Source organism: Thamnophis sirtalis, unplaced genomic scaffold (assembly GCF_051295495.1).
Source record: "Thamnophis sirtalis isolate CommonGarterSnake01/CBP01778 unplaced genomic scaffold, rThaSir2_p1.2 scaffold_1, whole genome shotgun sequence".
Classification (NCBI taxonomy): Eukaryota; Metazoa; Chordata; class Lepidosauria; order Squamata; family Natricidae; genus Thamnophis; species Thamnophis sirtalis.
This window is the reverse complement of record NW_028261381.1, coordinates 44,156,240-44,178,044: the sequence shown is the minus strand read 5'-3', so window position 1 is coordinate 44,178,044 and position 21,805 is coordinate 44,156,240. Positions and strand designations below refer to the sequence as shown.

General features: G+C 40.5%; 1 protein-coding gene across 4 annotated transcripts in view; it reads left to right on the top strand.

The window, feature by feature from the left end:
• Positions 1 to 21,805, top strand: part of MGAT5 (alpha-1,6-mannosylglycoprotein 6-beta-N-acetylglucosaminyltransferase) — a 148,491-nt gene that overhangs the window by 75,965 nt on the left and 50,721 nt on the right. For all 4 annotated transcript variants that reach the window (XM_087711217.1, XM_087711211.1, XM_087711222.1 and 1 more), the window contains exons 3-5: positions 2,891 to 3,058; positions 19,354 to 19,430; positions 20,145 to 20,234. In XM_087711217.1, the coding sequence (XP_087567343.1) occupies positions 2,891 to 3,058; positions 19,354 to 19,430; positions 20,145 to 20,234 (335 nt within the window). The remainder of the gene's footprint in view (positions 1 to 2,890; positions 3,059 to 19,353; positions 19,431 to 20,144; positions 20,235 to 21,805) is intronic.

The following is a 21,805-nucleotide window of genomic DNA, read 5'->3' as shown; positions in this document are numbered from 1 at the left end:
CCTGGATGTTCCTCTTGCTATTGGTGTTCACTTTCTAACCTTTCTGTTTATTTTGCCAGAAGGCGCCTGCCTCTTTTTAAAAACTAAGTGGCTCCCCTTGTTTTCTCTCAACAATTGTTCTTTATTTCCCCCATCCCATCTTATCATCACGAAATCTTACTTATTTGGCAACAAGGAAAGACTGCAACATCCCTGAATAGGCCTGCCTACAGATCAGGGCTGAACCTTCTTTCCTATCTCCCTAAGTATCTTCTTCTCCTTCTCTGTCTGCAGTGGAAGCCGCTCTTTAGAACAAATGCCCAATTGTTGCTTTGTCCCTTTTGTCTCATTTCCTGAGAAGATTCTGTGACCGTTGTGTATGCATTTGTTTGAAAGGTGGAGGTCACGGTCCCTGGAAGCAGGCCGCTTGCACTGCTTTTGTCATCTGTGTAACATTAGTGCTTGTTTTGTAAGGCATGGTAGAGCCTCCATGATACCGTGTACCAAGACTCACATTCTGATTCACCTGCTAAATATTGCAGATTGGTCAGAATTTGTGCTAAATTGTCCTTGAAGAGAACACACTTAAAGACTCTTGATGTGCCACGTTTCTCTTCACAAGGATCCATAATGTATTCTTTTTGAACCTGAAAAGAAATTTCAGTAAGATAGCAGATGCTTAAAAGCTGTTCTGGAAGCAAAGGTTTTCTGCCTTAATTCTGTACGGCAAGGGAAACCAAATGTATTATTGAAAATGACACCCCGTCTATATTTTAACTTCATTTGCCTTGTGGTTTCTTTAGCTATAATTTTGTTAGCTATAATTGTCAAACTCTTGGTTCTGCAGAAGTTTTCAGTAAGAGGGAACGTGGCGAGAAATTTTGCTTGTTAGAAACATCTCCTTTGGGAAATTGCATTTATTGTCAACACAAGTTTCTGTAGGGGAAAAAATCATTTCAAAAATGAAATGAACTCATTTTTGTCAAAAGCTTTTAAGAAAATCAGACACACGATCTCTACTATTGCCATCATCCCTGTTATTGTAATGCACAGTGGCACTGTACAGGTAACCCTCACTTAACAATAATTGCTACTAAATTGCTACTAAATACAGTCATAAAAGACAAAGATATATGATCCAGCTGCTTAGTGGTGGCAGTTCTGGCAAGTCTCATGTTGCCGTCATTAAGCAGGGACCATACATGTTGTAAAGAGAGGACCTCACGTTATTACATTTTCCAAGTTTATGTTGACTTCCCCATTGGCTTTGCTTGTGAAAAGTCAAAAGGCAAGGGTACAAATTACAATCACGTGACCACGGGATGCTGTTGCAGTTGGTAAATCTGGGCCTGTTGCTGAGCACCCAGATTGTAATCATAAGGCCACAGGGTTACTGTGATGAAAGGAATTCAAGGACTGCTTTAACTACCACTGATTCAGCACCATCACAAATTTGAACAGTTGCTGAATGAGTTGCTGAATGAATCGGTTAAATGGCCACCTGTATTATTATCCACAGGGACGCGATGGCTCAGTGGCTAAGCTTCTGATCTGAGCTTGTCAATCAGAAACTTCAGCGATTTGAATCCCTAGAGCCGCATAACAGAGTGAGCTCCTGTTACTTGTCCCAGCTTCTGCCAACCTATCCGTTCAAAAACGTGTAAAAATGCAAGTAGAAAAATAGGGACCACCTTGGTGGGAAGATAACAGCGTTCCGTGTGCCTTCGACGTATAGTCATGCCAGCCACAAGACCACGGAGACATCTTTGGATAGCGCTGGCTCTTCGGCTTTGAAGCGGAGATGAGCACCACCCACTAGAGTCAGGAATGTGTGCGAGGGGAACTTTACCTTGTTACCATCCACTGAATTTCTTTTTATTTAATTACTATATACAATTAAAGGATCACAAACTGGTAGTTCACTTGAAAATATATGAGTTAAAAAGGTGATTAATAAAAGTTTTATGTTCAGAGGCATATGAAGTAACTTGTCTACTAGGGCTGTGTAAAGCCTTTGAAAGAGGTTCATCATTATTATGAGAGCATAAATAAAGCCCTTTTGAATTATAAAAGCAGCCGCATCTTCTGTATTTTTAGCTGACCTTCACTTTGCTTTGAACAAAGCCAAGCAAAGTGAACGCATGTTTAGAGACGGCTGGAGCCTGTGCAAAACAACTGCATGCATGAAAAATAAGAAGCTGTTTTTAATTAGTAGAAAAGAAGTGCTTCATATATACTCCTGCACATTCTGAAAAACCTCCTCCAAAAACTTTACACATCCCTCTTATGCACATATCTGTAGTAGTCCTGCTACATAGTAGAGTGAAACAAGTCACTACAGTTAGCATGATGAATGGTTTGGTGTTCGATTGTATAGTAAGAAATGGTACTATATTTGGTTTCGCTTCAAATAGCAAAGCTATGATTTTTGTCATGATACATTCATAAGAGCCAAGGTGGCGCAGTGGTTAAATGCAGCACTGCAGGCTACTGCTAGATCAGCAGGTCAGCGGTTCAAATCTCACCGGCTCAGGGTTGACTCAGCCTTCCATCCTTCCGAGGTGGGTAAAATGAGGACCCAGATTGTTGGGGGCAATATGCTGACTCTCTGTAAACCGCTTAGAGAGGCCTGAAAGGCCTATGAAGCGGTATATAAGTCTACTGCTATTATTCATGTCATAATACATCAACATATAAAAAACACAGGTTGTCATAAATGCTAATTCTGTATGCACATGATATATCTTTATACTTACATTACTTAAGCAAATAAAGTGAATTGGGGACTTCTAATAATTCACTTCAATGATATGTAGTATCATTGCTTTGAACCATTTAAAATATTGATTAGCTATTTGTTTTATATTTTCTTTTTTAATACTAATTGATTTCCTTTCCTTTCCTGATTTAGATTTGAAGAAAACTCTTGCGGTCTTACTGGATAATATATTGCAGCGTATTGGGAAGCTTGAGTCTAAGGTTGAGAACCTTGTAATCAATGGCACAGGTGCAAATTCTACAAACAGTACCACCACTGCAATTCCTAGTTTGGGGACAGCTGAAAAGCTGAATGTTGCAGGTAGGTCTGAAAACTCTTCGTTTCTGCCCTTTAATTTTGAACTATATAGCACAATATAAAATAGTCTAAAATAGATTTTATTATTATTATTATTATTATACAATTGTATCACAGCGGCCAGTTGCTTCGCCGGATTTGGCATTGGTTACTAGTCAGGCCCCACCCAGGGGCCTAGGACGTCGTAACGTATTTTTGTAATATGCGTCCAGATCCAAGCAGTGCGGCTTTTTGCATTTGACTGATGGTGATTTTGTCAATTTTTAACTGTTTTAAATGTAATTCCAGCGCTTTTGGAATAGCACCCAGTGTGCCAATTACCACTGGAATTACCACTGCTGGTTTGTGCCATAGTCGTTGAATTTCGATTTTTAAGTCCTGGTATTTTGTGATTTTTTCATATTCCTTCTCGGCGACCCTGGTATTGCGATGTCTATGATTGTGACCTTATTTTTCTCAACCAGTGTGTTGTCTGGTGTATTATGCACCAGTATTTTGTCCGTTTGTATACGGAAATCCCACAAGATCTTGACCATCTGATTTTTGGTGACTTTTTCAGCTGATGTTCCCACCAGTTTGTTGCTGTTTTAATAATATAATTTTTGCACAAATTCCAATGGATCATTTGTGCTACTGAATTGTGCCGCAATTTATAATCAGTCTGCGCAGTTTTTTTACAGCAGCTGAGTATGTGATCAACAGTTTCATCAGCTTCTTTGGAAAGTCTGCATTTGGCATCATCAGAGGATTTTTCGATTTTGGCCTTAATGGCATTGGTGTGGATAGCTTGTTCTTGCGCAGCCAGGATTAGTGACTCTGTTTCTTTCTTTAATGTACCTGTTGTTAACCATAACCAAGTTTGTTCACTGTCCACTTTATCTTTTATTTTTTCCAGAAATTGGCCATGCAGTGCTTTGTTCTGCCAACTCTCCATTCTTGATTTTATCACATCTTTTCTGTATTCTTGTTTCGTCTGTTGGGCCTTCAGTAGATTTTTGTTCTTTACTTCAATTAATAGATGTTCTTGACTTTCTTTTAAATAATCAGCCAGATTATTATTATTATTATTATTATTATTATTATTGTTGTTGTTGTTGTTGTTGTACAATTGTATCACAGCGGCCAGTTGTTTCGCCGGATTTGGCATTGGTTACTAGTCGGGCCCCACCCAGGGGCCTAGGACGTCATAACGTATTTTCGTAATATGCGTGCAGATCCAAGCAGTGCGGCTTTTTGCATTTGACTGATGGTGATTTTGTCAATTTTTAACTGTTTTAAATGTAATTCCAGTGCTTTTGGAATAGCACCCAGTGTGCCAATTACCACTGGAATTACCACTGCTGGTTTGTGCCATAGTCGTTGAATTTCGATTTTTAAGTCCTGGTATCTTGCGATTTTTTCATGTTCCTTCTCGGCGACCCTGCTATCACCTGGTATTGCGATGTCTATGATTGTGACCTTATTTTTCTCAACCAGTGTGATGTCTGGTGTATTATGCGCCAGTATTTTGTCGGTTTGTATACGGAAATCCCACAAGATCTTGACCATCTGATTTTCGGTGACTTTTTCAGGCTGATGTTCCCACCAGTTTGTTGCTGTTTTAATATTATAATTTTTGCACAAATTCCAATGGATCATTTGTGCTACTGAATTGTGCCGCAATTTATAATCAGTCTGCGCGATTTTTTTACAGCAGCTGAGTATGTGATCAACAGTTTCATCAGCTTCTTTGCAAAGTCTGCAATTGGCATCATCAGAGGATTTTTCGATTTTGGCCTTAATGGCATTTGTGCGGATAGCTTGTTCTTGCGCAGCCAGGATTAGTGACTCTGTTTCTTTCTTTAATGTACCTGTTTTTAACCATAACCAAGTTTGTTCACTGTCCACTTTATCTTTTATTTTTTCCAGAAATTGACCATGCAGTGCTTTGTTCTGCCAACTCTCCATTCTTGATTTTATCACATCTTTTCTGTATTCTTGTTTTGTCTGTTGGGCCTTCAGTAGATTTTTGTTCTTTACTTCGATTAATAGATGTTCTTGGGTGTCTTTTAAATAATCAGCCAGTGCATGTTTTTCTTCTTCAACTGTTTGCTTCACTTGTAATAATCCTCTGCCACCTGATTTTCGGGGCAGATAGAGTCTATCAGTATCACCACGTGGATGTAAACTGTAGTGCATTGTCATTAGTTTCCTGGTTTTTCGGTCCAAAAGGTCCAAATCAGCTTGTGTCCAGTTAACTATGCCAGCTGTGTATCTTATAACTGGTATTGCCCAGGTATTTATGGCCTTGATTGTATTTCCACCATTCAATTTAGATTTCAAAATTTTCCTAACTCTGTTGGTGTACTCTCGCCTGACAATAGTTTTTACTTCTCCATGCTTGATGTTATCCAACTGCAGAATGCCTAAGTATTTGTAGGCTTCATTTTCTTTGCATTTAATTAGTTGGCCATTGGGCATTTCAATTCCCTCAGATTCAGTGATTTTGCCCCTTTTTATGGATACAGTGGCGCATTTTTCCATGCCAAACTGCATTGAAATATCGGTGCTGAATACTCGGACTGTATTTGTCAATGATTGGATTTCTATTTCTGACTTGCCATAGAGTTTCAAATCATCCATATATAGTAAATGCGAAATTTTTTCAGCTTTTTTGGCTGTTTGGTAGCCTAATTTCATTTTTTTTAAGATTACTGATAGTGGGATCATTGCGATGATGAAGAGAAGAGGTGAAAGTGAATCACCCTGGAAAATTCCTCGCTTGATATTAACCATTCCGTAGCTTTCATTCCCTACTGCCAACTCAGTTCTCCATTGTTTCATTGCCTTTTCAGTAAAGGATGTAATATTTTTGCTAATGCCAGTTGTTTCTAAGCATTTTATGATCCAACTATGTGGCAGTGAGTCAAATGCCTTTTTGTAATCAATCCAGACCATATTCAAGTTCGTTTTTCTGTTCTTACAATTTTCTAATATCATTTTATCAATTAGAAGCTGATCTTTTGTGCCCCTGCTCCTTCTTTTGTTGCCTTTTTGCTCTACTGGCAAGATGTTGTTTGTTTCCAAATAATCCATCATGTTATCTGCAATAATCCCTGTGAGTAATTTGAAGGTTGTTGGTAAGCATGTTATTGGTCTATAGTTTTCAGGTGTTGTTCCTTTAGTTGGATCTTTCTGAATCAAGTATGTTTTTCCAGTTGTCAACCATTCATCAATTTGGCCCTTTTGTAAAATTTCATTCAGTTGCCTGGCCAATATTGCATGCAAACTGGTCAGATATTTGAGCCAGAAACCATGTAATTGGTCCTTTCCAGGTGATGTCCAATTCTTTACCTTTTTAACTCGATTTTTGATCATCTCAGTTGTTATTTCTAATACTTGCATTTGTTTGTTGCCAATGCTTTTCTCAAAGTCATGTATCCACTTTGCTTCCTTGTTGTAGTCCTTTGCATTTTCCCACAATTCTTTCCAGAATTCAACTGTGGCCTGCTTTTCTGGTTTTTCACTTTTGGTGTCACCATTCACATTAAGGCTTTGATAAAAACGCAGTTGGTCTGATCGAAATTGCTGATTTTGTTTATATTGGATGATTCGTGCCTCATATCTTTCAATTTTTCTAGCTGTTGCTGTTATCTGCTGTTTTACAATCTCTACAGCTTCATTGATGTTTCTTGTATCCAATCTATATCTTCTGATTAGCCGATCTATGATTTTGTTGTTTTTAAGCCGTTGCTCATGCATGTTCTTTAAGTTACTAGCATCTGCCCTTAATTTTTTGATTTTTTGTTCTAGACGGATTTTCCACTTTGGCTTTGATGCTTTTTCTGTTGTGTGACTAGGTACTTTAATTTTAATGCCTAGTTCATTAGTGACTATTACAGCTGCGCTGTACATTAACTGGTTTGTTTCCAAGATGGATCCCGGTTCAATTGTTGAAAACACTGCATTAACCATTTTCATGATAGGGGCCAAAATTTTCTTAGGCACAGTTTTTAGTGATGGTAAACGTTGCCTTTCCTCATTAAGCAGAAAATGCTCCATGATCTTATCCTTCAATTCTTTTTGTTTTTGAGTTAGTTCATCAGTTGGTTCAGTGATAACTGGTTCTAGTGGTGGTGATGTTATTTCCTCCCTGAGAGCTTCTTCTGGGAGTTCTACTATAGTGTCTTTAGTTGTGTCTTGAATATCAGTTATTTCCGCTTGTGATATTGTTTTTTGGGTTTTGCAATTTGCCTGAATTTCCTCATGTTCAACTTCACTAAACACTTTATTCCGTATAATAAATCGCCTTTGATCTGCTAGTCGTTGTTCACTAACATTTGAATCTGGATATTGTTGTTTCCATAATTCATACATTCGCTTTAAATATCCTCTTTTTTCTGGCTCTGAGTTGTAGTAACAGGCCATTATGGCACGGTTTTCATCTGCACTATATTTTTGTCGTTTTGTTGGCTGGTCCACTTGTAGCCCACTTGTCGACGGATGTCCAGGGACCCCAACATCCGCCGCGGCCCTTGTTAACCCGCGCGACGACCGATGCGGTATGGAATTCTTATTCGTTTTTTTCACCATATTGTATGGGTTGGCGGGGGGTTTTTTACGGGACCAGATGCCAACCTGATCCCAACCTTCCTCCTTTCTCATCCGGGCTTGGGACCGGCAACGGCGGAGTTGTTATTATTATTATTATTATTATTATTATTATTATTATTATTATTATTATTTTAAAGATTCAGGGGAGGAGAGAGGAGTGGAGGCAAACTAAGGATAGTTCCTCAATTAACAACCATCAAAATTACAATAAAACAGAAGGAAGGGAGTTATGACCTGTGACCAAAGTTACAGCTGCTGCAGCACCTCACAGTCACATGATAAAAATTAGGATTTTGGGTAGCAGGAATCTGATGCCAACCAGATCAACCTTCTCTGTGATGATCAAGTTAAAAATAAGGGGGGGGGTATTTACTAAGATTGACCTGACCTTTAAAAGCAATAGCCTAAAACCTGGACCACTGTTGTTCTGCTGACCAGGTAAATAAGTTGAGCCCAGGGAGCCAGAACATGAAACAGGTTAAAACATTGGGATTGTGTTCCCTTTGAGTGGCTCTCCCCTTCTCCCAACCATTATATCTCCCCGTATCCAACACTGCTGAGAAATAGTACCCAACCCTATTCATCCCTCCAGTTTTTTCATACCCCATCCTCAACCTCTCCTCTCAAGCTAAAATGCATCCCCACGCCAAGCAATATACATTTCAGAGAGTAGAAAACCTGACACGTGCTATAGCAACAGCTCTCGGCATCTCCAAGTCACCATGCCACCCTAATCATATCTTCATCTAACAGGAATACCCCATACTAATGAATCAGTAGAACGAATTAATCAGAACAATTAAATCAATGGAGTGGCTTGCTTTTAGAAGTTATGGGTGCTCCAAAACTGGAGGTTTTTAAGAAGAGATTGGGAAACCATTTGTGTGAAATAGTACAGGGTCTCCTGCTTGAGCAGGGAGTTGGACTAGAAGACTGTTCGGACCCAGGCTTCCTGAGACAGTAAAAAGCACACGCTTAGTCCCAAAAACCCTCTTTTTATTTCAATGGCTGTGAATTATGTTCATTCACATCCCGTAATGAGTCACAAATAGTTTGTAAAGAGTCTGCCAAAGTCTTTCAGAATAAAATTGATAAGCACCCTCCCTTGAAACACTGCCAAAGACCTAATTGGCAATTAGCTTTGCAAGGCCACACGGAGAATAGAGTCAAAACAGAGTTTCAGAATTTAAACCAACCAGAACGAGAAAGTTGCTTCCTGCAAATGTTAATGTGCCTTTACTTCTCCTTTATGTCTTAAGAGAAGGGCCAATCATCTCCAAGCCTTATTCCCGAGTCGCCCCTTTTGTCTTAACTGTTCTTGCTTTCTGGCAGCTCTGCGCATGTGCGCACTGGTAACAGGCTCCCCCTGTTCCTCTGCCTTGCTGATGTCCGGCTCTGGAGGCAACACATAACTCCAGATGGCCCTGCCCCCCTGTCTGCCTCAAACACAAAGCCCTCATCTGAGCCTTCCCCAGACTCCAGAACTAGCCCATGTTCCTCCCCAACTTTCTCACTGTCCAACTCTGCTGCCAGTTCCGCAGGCCGCCTGCGGACCACAACAAAGACTTCCAAGGCACTTCCAACTCTGTTATTCTATTAATTGGTTTTACCTATGCTACAGGGAGCCCCTTCACCAGTTCTCACCCAGAGTATCTGAGTACATTCACCTCACTTTCATTCCACAGTCCCAAGATCCTCAGAGAAATCTCTTCATAGTACAAAAACACGTTATTTAAAACAAAATAGTCCAGGATTGGCTTCACACATAGCTGAGAAGATGAAGTGGCCATGCAAAACCTTCAGCAGTTGACGAAGCCAAACACATTTCCTAAAATGTCGCTGCTCAGCCACTGTCCATCCACCATATGGTGCAACTTAATGTAGACACTGTCTCCACCAGCTCCAAGAGTCTATTGCTTCCATTGTCTAAAGTATAGACCAAAAGTCCAGCCAGCAACCTACACCAATAGATCTCTTGATGGAGGACAGGAGAGCTTAATTTCTTTGCTGTCTCCATTACTGGGAGGTTTTTGGTGCTCTCTAAGTTTGCTTGTTCTCTTGCAGATATTTCATTACCCAACTAGGTAACATCATCAATGCTACTAAGGTGTGGGATTTGCTGTAGGTTTATATTCTAGTGGCTTACCCCGTCAGTATTGGTGGGGTGGTCTTAGAGATTCTTTGGTTGGGCTGTTTACTGTTGGCTTCTTCGATCGTTTCTTGATTGGAATATTGATTACTTGATTGTTGGTCTGATATTCATCTTGCAGCTAATCTATGCTGATCTGGGTGCTGATTACTGGTGAAGAGGTGCTTAGGTCTTTTTGTTCCATTTTTAACTAGTTGGTAGCCTGTTTTACATACTCTATAGATGTTGTCAATGTCTATATGTCTATTGATGGCTGATTTGTCAAATGCTAGGCTTCTATTCCCTGGCATTTTTTGGACTTGGTTTGGTCTAGGATGGTCACATTTTCCCAACCATTTTAAGCTATGGTTAAATCTATGTGTTGCATTTATCTTTACCATCTTGGATATTGATATAGTATATGAAAATGAATCCTGGGCTAAATATTTTCTAATTTAAAATGAAGACATTCAATCAATCAGAAAAGCGCTGGAAGGAACCTTGGAGCTCTTCTATTCCAACTGCCTGCTCAAGCGGAGACCCTATGCCATTTCAGACATAATGAAACATTAAAAGGAAATACCTCATATCTATATTTCATGACAACAAAATGTTCTAAAATATTAATTTAAATAATAGTTTTAAGGTAAAGGATATGCTTGCTTGCTTCAGTTTATTTTTGGATGGCCAACCTTAACCCTTTAGAGTTATACAAAAATTGTAAGCTTTTTATAAGCAAACTATGAGCAAATCCTATCTTCAGGTTTGGAATTAAGCCAATGTAAAGATTTTTTTTAAAAAAAATCATTTACCTGTCAATGTAGTCTATTAGTTCTTGGGCTTAAATTCAGAACATATGTTTTATAAGCATTTGCTTCTGAGAGACTTTTGGAAGTCAAATATTTATCTTTGGTTTAAAGGCATAACAATGCCTCTAAGTAAAGATTTATACTGCTTGTTTGAAGTTGAATTTCCAACTAAAATATTACAGCCATTTTTATTGTACATTCTGAAATACAAACATTTGCTTTCTTTTTTGATGTTGTTCAATAGTCTTTATCTATCCTATATTAAGTGGCAGATGCTCCTTTTAGGCAGTAGTTGTTCAAAACTTCTCAAGCCAAAAGATGAAACTATATTATGAAATGCCTTCCAATGTAATGTGAACCTGGCAGCTGTGTGGTATTGCTTAAAAAAGTAATAAGGGCGTAATGAATGAGTAACATTTTCTGTTTTGCATTGTATTCCCTCAGGGCTATCTGTTCTGAGCTACATCCTGACAGCTGTTACAGCTGTATGATTATTTAATTTATATCCTGCCTTTCATGTAATATATAAATGTGGTGGGGAAATATGTTTTATTCTCTCAGCAACTTTGTAGGTTGGTGTAAGAGATAGGACATATTGTAGTGACTCATGAGTTTCATGATTGGGTGGGCACTTGGGAGTGGCTATCCCTTGTTACAATCCAACATCTGAACCACTATGTCACATTGGCCACTGTCTTTATTTGCTTTTCCTTTCCAACATATGTGACACGGGGTAAGATAACTCCTTCCTTGCATATTCTTTTTTTTCTCCACTCTTCTTATCCCTCCTGTTATCTGTAATGGAATCAGGCCAGAATGACAGTATTAAGATCAATCATATTCCCATACTTCATGTGCATTCATTGAATACTGGGTAAGGTAAAAAGTACCCCTGTCCAATTGGGTCCAACTTTGGAACGCTGTGCTTATCTCTGTTTCTTGGCCGATGGAGTCAGCATTGTTCAGTGACATTTTCCATGGTTATGTGGCCAGCATGAATGGTACCAAAAGTGCGTGGAACTCTGTTAAGTGGTACCTATTTATCTTCTTGCATTTGCATGCTTTTGAAGTGCTAGGTGAGAAGGAGCTGAGGCAAGTAATGGGAGCTCACCCCATTGCACAGCACTCGGGTCTCGAACCCCAGCTGTCAGTTTTCCAGCTGACAACCTCAGGATCTTTAACCACTGAGCCAACACGCCGCCTGGGCTGGGACCAAATCATAAATCCAATGAATAAGAAGCTCTGCTTGTGGCAGGTTTATTTTCTGCAGTGTGTGATATAATGGAACAGGCTAAAGAATACTAATTTAAAAAATTCAGGGAAGGAAAAAAGACATGGAACTTTGAATCCCAGAGTAACTTTAATGGGAATTTATGTTTTGTGATGTGGAAGCAAACTGAGACAGTAAACAGAAAAGTATCCTATTTATTTTTTCTGCTTTGGCAGGGCTTAGCCACACCCCTACTACAGCAGCAGAAAGGAGTAGAGTTGTCCATTATATTTCTAGGAGTTTTTGAAGATTTGCAATACACAGTCAGGAATTGACATTTGTGATTTCCCTCTTCCTGGTGTTCCTTTTTGGGGGTTTATTTTCTTGAAAGTTTATAAATGGTATAAGTTAATTCAAGGAGAATCTTGATAATTTATCAATTAGTGGTAGAAGTGAATGGACAGAGAGGCAGCATAGGAAATGGGAAAAAGGAAAATCTATTGTTCCTCCCAGCTTGTGGCAGAAAACCAGTTTGGAAGAAAAAGGAGGAAACTCTAAAAGGAGTAATTGTTTTTAAAATGATGAATGAAAATAATGTTAATTGTATTACAGGATATTGATTTTAGAGTTTTAGACCCACCAAGTGGCAGCCTGGGCCATTAAGGCGTCTTCCTCTGCCTCGTTCTTTAACAGGGCTTCCATTATTTGGCTATGTGAGCTGCAGTCCAAGGTCCCGGCAGGGGACACTCTCCTCCGCCAGGACGTGATAAAAATCATCGCAGCAGCCCAATACTTTGCATTTAATGCAGCGAAGTTTGCCTCCAGGGCATTGGCCTCCAACGTCACTTCTAGGTGCTTCGTGTGGCTTCGCCACTGGCAGATTGACCAGAAGACCAAGTGGAAGCTTGCTTCTGCCCCCTTCAAGGAAACTAAATTGTTTGGGGAGGTTTTAGACCCCTTCCTGATTGAATCTAAGGATAAACGGAAGGTCCTTTCTACTCTGACCAAGAACCAGGTCGTAAGTCCACCCCCTATTTCAGGAGGCAGTCCTTTTGTTCTAATGATTCCTCCCTCTCCTCCTCCGCTGCCTCCAGATCATACAACCAATCCACCGATCGATCCCAGGACAGACAGTCCTTTCGGGATGGATAGGCAGCAGTTTAACTTCCACAAATCCAACCTTGGGGGGGGGGGCTTCTCACAGGCCCTTCCGCACATTCAAGTGACCACCAATGGTCACCTTCCATCGAGGGACGGCTTCAGCTGTTCGTATCCCAATGGGAGCAGACCCACAGGACGGCTGGGTCTTGCAGACCGTCAGGGAGGGACTGTCACTGGAGTGCCCTCCCTGACGGTCTGCAAGTTCCCCCCAAGGAACTTCATATGATGTCCCACCCCCTCTTGCCCTCTCAAGAGGGAGCTCATGAACCAGGAGATCCATCACCTCCTGGAGATCAATGCCATACAGCAGATACCATCTGACCAGGAGGGGAAGGGATTTTGCTCCATTTTCTTCCTGGTCCCCAAGAGCTCAGGGGGGTGGAGGGCCATCTTGGACCTTAAGAACCTCAACCATCACATCACTTACAGGAGGTTCAAGATGCAATCCCTGCAGACCATCTTCACAAGGGTTCGCCAAAGGGACCTCCTAACGTCCATCGACTTAAAGGAGGCGTACTTACACATCCCAATTCCGCCACAACACCAAAGGTTCCTGCTGTTCTTTTGTGCTGGTCGGCACTATCAATGCAGGACCCTGCCATTCGGCCTGTCGCACCTCAGGCGCCAAACTTTGCAGGATCTCCATATCACCATGAGGTCCCTCCAGAATCACGGGTTCTCCTTGAACCTGGAAAAAAGTCATCTCACTCCGACTACCAACCTTCTCCACTTGGGGGCAATGATAGACACTTCCAACTGGAGGGTGTCCTTCTCCCAGGACACGATAGACAGTTTAGTCTCCCTAGTATGCAAAGTTCAGGGGTCGAGGCAGGTACCTGTGCTGCTCCTTTCTCAATTACTGGGGAAGATGTTTTTGTGCATCTCAGTGGTCCCATGCATCTCAGTGGTCCCACTCTCCATCCCCCAGGAGTTGCAGTGGTTACTCCTGCCCTACCAGAGATCCGACAGAAGCAACTCTCCTATGAAGGTCCGTCTTCCCCAGGCCGTGAAAAGGTCCCTCAGAGGGTGGCAGTCTGCCACGCTTCGGAAAAATAATCTCTTCAAGGAGCCGGAGAGGGTAATCATCACGACGGACACCAGCCTCGCCAGCTGGGGTGCACACATGACACCTTTCATAACTCAGGGCAAGTGGTCTCCAGCTGAAGCGGCTTGCAACATCAACTTCCTGGAGCTGCGAGAAGCAACACTCGCCCTGTGTCATTTTCAACAGGACATTCTACATCAGCACATTCTCTTGATGGCGGACAACGTGACCACCAAGGCCCAAATAAATCGCCAGGGCGACACAAGATCCAGGAAACTCATGGGGGAGGCAGAGGCCCTGGGCAGGTGGGCAGTGTGTCACATCAAATCCATTCGCTCTGATCACATCTCGGGGGCGGACAACACCCAGGAGGACTGGCTGAGCAGGACTGCCGTAGACAATGCAGAGTGGCGGTTACACCCGATCCTGTTTCGCCTGTTGATCTGCAGATTCGGCACTCCAATGGTCGGTTTGTTTGCTACCCACGAGAACATGCAACTCCATCGGTTTTTCTCCCACTTCCAGTCGCAGGGAGTGGAGGGGACAGACGCTCTCCGCTGCAGGTGGCCCCAGGAACTGCTATATGCCTTTCCACCACTTTCCTTGTTACCACAAGTGATCCGCAAAATCATCGCAGAGAGGGCGGCGTACTGCTGGTCGCACCTCACTGGCCTTGCAAGTCCAAGATTGGTACGCCAATCTTGTCAGCTTGTCAGTGTCCAGCCAGTGGCGAATCTCTCAGGGTCAGGTCTCCCTCAGCCAACGGGCCATAGTCCATCCGGACTCCCAGTGGCTCCAGCTGGCCCTCTGGCACTTGAGAGGGACCTCCTGAGGAGGGAAGGCCTGTCGGAAGAGGTGATATGTACTGTCCAGACGGCCTTCAACGACCATGATTTACAACTCCACGTGGTCTACCTTTGCAAAATGGTGTGACAAATCTCACCTTGATCCAGTCACAGCACCCGTTTCCAATGAATTGTACTTTCTACAGGAGGGCCTCGATAGGGGGCTTGCCCCCAGCACCCTCCGATGCCAGGTAGCTGGATTATCGACTGTCTGGTCTGGGACTACAGCCCAGTCCCTCAGCAAGATACCTAGGGTTCGGTGCTTTCCCAAGGGCGCCTCCAACCTACGTCCTCCAGTAGTTCACCGGTATCCAACCTGGCAGTTATCGGTGGTCTTACAGGCTCTCACTTCAGCTCCCTTCGAGCCTCTACACACTTCTTCACTTTGACACCTCACCTTAAAGACTGTGTTTCTTGTCGCAATAACATCTGCCAGGCACATATCTGAACTGGCGATTCTATCGGTCTGAGAGGACCTTTGTATCATCTATCCGGATAGAGTTGTAATGCGCCTAGATCCTACCATCATCACAAAGATTAACACCTGGTTCCATAGGGCACAGGAGGTAATTTTACCAAACTTTTGCCCGTGCCCCAGGCACCCGAGAGAACGCATCTGGCATACGCTGGATGTCACACGGCCCTGTGGAGATACATCAAACAGACAGCTGACTTCCGCAGATCAGAGACCCTCTTTGTGTCATTCCAGCCAGGGTCCATGGGTAAGAAGGTAACATCCTCTGTGGTCGGCAGGTGGCTGAAAGCATGTATTGCAGTTGCATACGAACATCAGTCCAGGACTGTTCCTTGACACGTCACCGCTCACTCCACAAGGAGCGCTGCCACCACCGCAGCCTGGGCAACCCAGGCCACCATAGACTACATCTGCAGGGCAGCTATATGGTCATCCCTATCGCCATTTGTCAGAAACTATAGATTGGACATGTATGCATCGGCCAAAGCATCGTTCAGCAGGAGGGTCCTCCAGGGGGTTGTTTCCACGACTGAATCCCAGGACAGACATTCTTCCTGCCCTAGTGACATGTAAGTTGGGTATGTTCCATTGCTTGGACTCTCCAAGCAGTGCACAGGAAAATGACCATTGGCTTACCTGAAGGGTCCTTTTCTGTGCACTGCGGAAGAGTCCAACCCGCCCATGGTCTTTGTGTCATGGGATTTGGGACCATCATGGCATCTTGGACTTCTTTCCACTGCATCATCATATCTTCATCCCTCACTGGTTCCAGAACTCATCAAAAATCTGGCCTTAACAAGCACCAGGAAGTGTGGCCAAGGAAAAAGTCTTGGGCAATCAGGCTAATTTAACCCATTGCTTGGACTCTCCCGCAATGCACAGAAAAGGACCCTTCTGGTAAGCCAATGATCATTCTGTCCTCCTAAAAAAAACCTTGGTGATAATTATAAAGAGACTTTACACTTATTTTCTTCCATGACAGAAAAATAAGTCTTCTGCAGACTTATATTTGAATTACTTACTCTACTGAGTAACAGGCATAGAGCGCAGCCAAATTAGTGATTGTATATAGGTTTCCTGTGTTTTCTAAAATGTCAGCTGTCCAGATTAAGTTAATTAGGCACAGGCTTGTCTTAATTACTGTGATAGTCTTGGCAGTTATCATGGCTTGTATCAAGGTCTGCCTTCTCTTCTTCAAAGGCCCTTGTTCTCATAGACCTCTCCCTTTAGTATCCATAGATTTGTATTTCATAACCTGCATATCAAATATATTGATGTAGCAGTTGCCAAAAATACTAAAGTACCGTGATACTGCCTAGAAATTTGGAAGCTGCAGTTCAATCATATCTGGGTATACCAAGTTGGACTGTTGTCAATCCTCTCATAACTCTTCCATTATGAAGTAATCCATTTGTATCAGCAACTTGAACTTTTTCGTATCTATGTAGTAAATGAATTACATTTGCACTTAAGATTCAAGCATGTTACTTCTTGATTTTATTTATTCTGCTTTTATATTACATTCACTGAGCACTCACAGTGGTTTAATACCATATAATAAAAAAGCCACATAACCATAAAATAAAAGTAGCGTATGATTAAAAATGTGCATTGGACATAATCAACAACAGTTATTTTAATTGTTAAAATCTTTTTTGAACGGTTCTGTTTTCACAGTCCCAGGTTATTTGGAGATAGGTTGCTGTATGGCTTTCTATGGAGAGGTTGTTCCAAAGGGTTGGAGCCATAACTGAGAAGCATTTTGCTTCAGTCTTTCAAAATTTCCTGCAAAAGGAGCTCTTGATATTCTACACAGGATGTCCAGAATAGGTGGACAGGTACTACTTAAAAGAAATAATCCTGCAGATATCTGGGCACTAAGCCATATAAGACTTTATCGATCGAAAGCCAATACAGGTAGTTCTTGACTTTCAACAGTTCATTTTTGAATAAAGTTACAACGATGCTGAAAAAGGTGACTTACAACCATTGCAGCATAGTCACGTGATCAAAATTCAGATGCTGGGCAACTGATTCATATTTATAAAAGTTGTAGCTCGCTTAGCAACAGACATTTTGGGCTCAATTTTGGTGGTAAGACAAGGAGTACTTGTTCTTTGAATTCTATTGTGATAAAAGTGCACCAATGCATTAACATTGCATTGAAATAGGAGCTCTCACAGAGCTGACTGCTACATTTTGCATCTTCTTCCAAATAACACTATAAAGTCAGTCATGAGACATTGCAGTATGATCAGAAATAGCCAGGCATCTCCTCCAGGAATGGATGCAGCAGATAATGCCAATATGGCTTCCTATCTGGCAATAGGCATGCATTTAGGAGGCCTGCCAAGATCTGGACTTGCTCCATCAGGAAGTCTTCAGTTTATGGATTATCATCTTGTTCCTGTTGCAAGTTCAAGATAGTAGAAACACCAAGGAAGATGCATGTACATAAATTCCATTTAAAAGTGTTTTATTATAAAAATAAGTTTTTTAATTAAAAAGAAACATGACTTAACACTTTTAGTTTCACAGCTATCCTCTCTTATCTCTCTAACCCATGGTATTTTTACATAAAGCCTAAAATGTTTGATCTATTTAAGGGAAATCAGGAGCTTGAAAAGGTTATTCCAAATGTTTGGGTTGACATTCCCATCCTAAGAGAGTTTTCGTACTTCAGTAACTGTCAACAAAGCTACTATTAATAGAGCAAGCCAAAATTAGATATTACAGGGCTACAGAGAAAAGTTCTGCTGGAAAAAAAACTATTTTAAGAATAGAACTGGATGTAGAGAATTACTGCTTCTTTACCGTGGTTATTGCTACACAAGGATTGAAATAGTCTTGTCTGCTTTAGTTATTATTTGCATCCCATTTCATGTCTGAGTTCAGACCACCTACTACCTATTGGTAGTTCCTGGTGTTCCACCCCATTATATAATTTTTCAAGCATTCCTGCTAAGCAGAAGGGTACATGGCTATAAGCTAATTATGCCTACTCCAAACTTATTTCCATATGATGCAAATTAACAGAATCCATATGATACAGATTGAGCTTTATCATGTGTAACAAACACGTCAGCTAAAAACTCGCCTACAGCTCTTGAGGGCCCATCAGATTATATCAATGTCCAGTAATAAATCGTTATAATAGATTTTTTCTTATTGTCAGGCTGGGAGGCGGGGGGGGGGGGAGAAAACTGTTTATCTAAATGAACTAAATAAAATAAAGTGGTCTGACTGTCACAGTGGGGTCAACTTCCCATTACCTCACTGTAAAATTTCTGCCCAGTCAATACCAATACAAGAGTGTGGCACAAAGTATACATTGGTTTACAGTCTTGTTTGTTGTCATGCCAACCTTGAATTCCTGAGTTATTCTGGTTAAAGTTATCATAACATGAAAGTTGCTATGAAAAATTGTTAGCCTGGGAATCTTCAGCACGTCCAACAGGTTGCCAAAATTTTGGAATCCCATCTGAGTTGAATAACAAAATGAGAGAAAGTTTTACATCCTATGGTTCTCACTAATATCAATTTCTGTCTGATTTTACACATGTAATGAAGTGTTTTAAATGCATGTATTGGGTTGGAAAACCCCATTTTAATTTTAACAGGTTTAGAGCCTTTATCTACTTTTCTTACTAAAATTGTCGTTCAGACCTTTGCCTTCTGTTAGCTAATTGAATGATAACTGTATTTTAGTTTAACGAATAGGTTAATTGTATTTCTGGTTAAAAAGTTAGTTGTGCTTAATTATAAATGATGAACAATTATTTCCATTAATTCTTAATAACCTCTCATGTCTGAGCACATTTGATGCACATTCCATTTATTATTCCCTGGTTTCATGGCCCTTTTCCAATTTCCCAGCAGAGAGATGAGGAAGAAGACAGCGCTGCATTTTCAGAACTCCATTAGTACCTCAGCGATGATTCATCCTCACAGTCAGCTGAGGTGGAAAAAATGCTAATATATTCTCATGTGTTTAATATTACGTATTACATTGTGTTAATTTTTCTTCTTCAGATCTCATTAATGGAGCCCAGGAACAGTGTGAATTGCCTCCTATGGATGGTTTTCCTCACTGTGAGGGCAAAATAAAAGTAAGCTTCATCTATTACACCATTTATTTGTCTGTATGTATTTATTCTGCAACAGAAAATGTTCTAATGCTCCCATTTTATCTGACAATTTGTTAATTGATCAAAAGACCAGGGATCAAAAAAAAAACCCATAATGTTCTCTTAGCATGTGACATACTACTATGTGAGTATGATAACTGAAGCAAAGTGTCTAATAATTCTTAAGGGGTCAAGTAATTGATAAGGTATTGATCCAGATGCCAAAAATAATATATAAACTACTTTTTTATGAAGAAATTGAGTAGTAAAATGTTTCAGATTGCAGTTATATTTGAAGGACAAAAAGAGCTCTTCTGTGAGGAGATGGGCATCTAAGAATTTTGATATAAATATATAAATAAAATATTAGAAGTTTTCAGTATCTTTTACTGAGATAAACCTGTTTGGATGAACTCAATATAAACAATGTAAACTTCCTGCCACTGATGTGTGTCATGCTCACAGTGGTGAACTTTATATTTATGGGAAAGTTTCTTTGACCAGCATTTCCCTATAAATGATAGTTATCTTTCCCTGATAACTGAAGTTTGCCTTGACCTTGTTGATTTAAAATGCTATTACAGCAGCTTCCTGAGAATTAATTAATTGTGTACTTAATATTGCAGTCTAGGTTCATAAGAACCCAAACCTGTTGACTGAAGGCATATTTATTATTATTATTGCTTTCCTTTCTAGTGGATGAAAGATATGTGGAGATCTGATCCTTGTTATGCAAGTTACGGTGTTGATGGGTCCACATGCTCATTCTTTATTTACCTCAGTGAGGTCAGTAAATTTTCATTTCAACTAATACATTAAGGTTTAGTGAAGTTTTATCCAAATGCATCTGATAAACAGGTTGTAGTGTGTAAAAACTTGGGCTATAAAAATTTGCCAGAGTTTGTATTGCTTATGCTGCAAGAGATTACTATAGATATTCCTATGAAAAATGACTCTAAGCTTATTAATCTAATAGCGTGGAAATATTAAAAGTTTTCATTTTGCCATGCAAATTTCTTTCTCTGAGGAAAATGGCATCTTCTTTTCCTCTTTTCAACTAATTATAGTTTGTCAATATTTGCACCCCTGTAAACTGTGTTGACTGCCAAATAGAGCTCTGCCATTCTCTGAGGAAATGCTTTGCTTTAATGAAAACTGGCCTTGGGTTTTTTTGCATGTGGTTTTAGAGCATCATAAGTCAGCCACTCTCCTTTGCCTGCTAAAATTGTCTTAACCAATCAAAAGCGCCAAGTGGAATAACAGTAATTCTTGACTTATAACCAATCACTTAGTGACCACTCAGTTACAACAGACCTCCCCGGAGATATTTAGAACCTGGTTCCAAAGTTCCAATCAGCGGACAGAGGAACAATCATATGACTGCATTTTGGGCACTCAGCAACCAGCTGCCAAACCCAAGGACCCAAGAACAACACAAGGAATTACTTCATTGTAGTTTCTTTACCAATGGTCCATTGCAGTCCTAAATTGAGGACTACCTGTAAAGGCACACTTTCCCTGGTCAGTGGCTGCTTTTGATGTTGCTAGTGGTCTTAAATATGCTCAACTACAGTGCCAGAGTCAATATAGTTCCTTTGTTTCTATTACATTTTAACCAATGCCCAATTTAATTCAGGTATATTATATTGAATAAAAATAAACACAGTTATTATTGATTTGTTAATTATTGATTTAGTATGTATGCACAAAGTAACAATTAATAATTGATAATAAATTAGAGTTAATAATTGTTACTGTAATTATTTATGGTTCCTGTCTGTGATTTTTTTTTACTTCAGTCATTGCAGTGTCCTATTAAAGTATTTTAATTTGTTTCAGATAATTTCTTGTCCTTGTATTATACTATATAAAACCAATGCTCTTTCCATTGTTATGAAATTGCAGAGGAAGGTCTGGGAGCCATGTACAAGTTATTGCAAGTTCCTATGAGTTTTGGAGACCGGCCACCTCTGTTTTGAATAGTGGTGTACACTCATTTGTTCCCAGTTGGTATCCCTGCATGTTACAACAGGACAGAGTTAATGCTTCAATTTGTTCCAATTCTTACATAACAATTTGCTGTTAGCTGTACACAGCACCAAGGTTCTACTTATAAACAGAAAAAGAAAAACAGAAGGAGCAAAAAGTATTTCAAGCAGAGCTTACTTGAAACTGATAAATGGCCTCACAATTTTAAAAAAAATATGTTCAGTCAGTGTGAGATTGTGCTGAAATGTAGTCAAGAGTGCTAGGTAGCTTCTTCCCAGAGAGCAAAGAGGCAGTGGACATTGGAACAGAAAGAGAGTAAAAATGGATTCTTCCTAGCAGTTCAGAGAGTATATCTATAGTTATGCAGA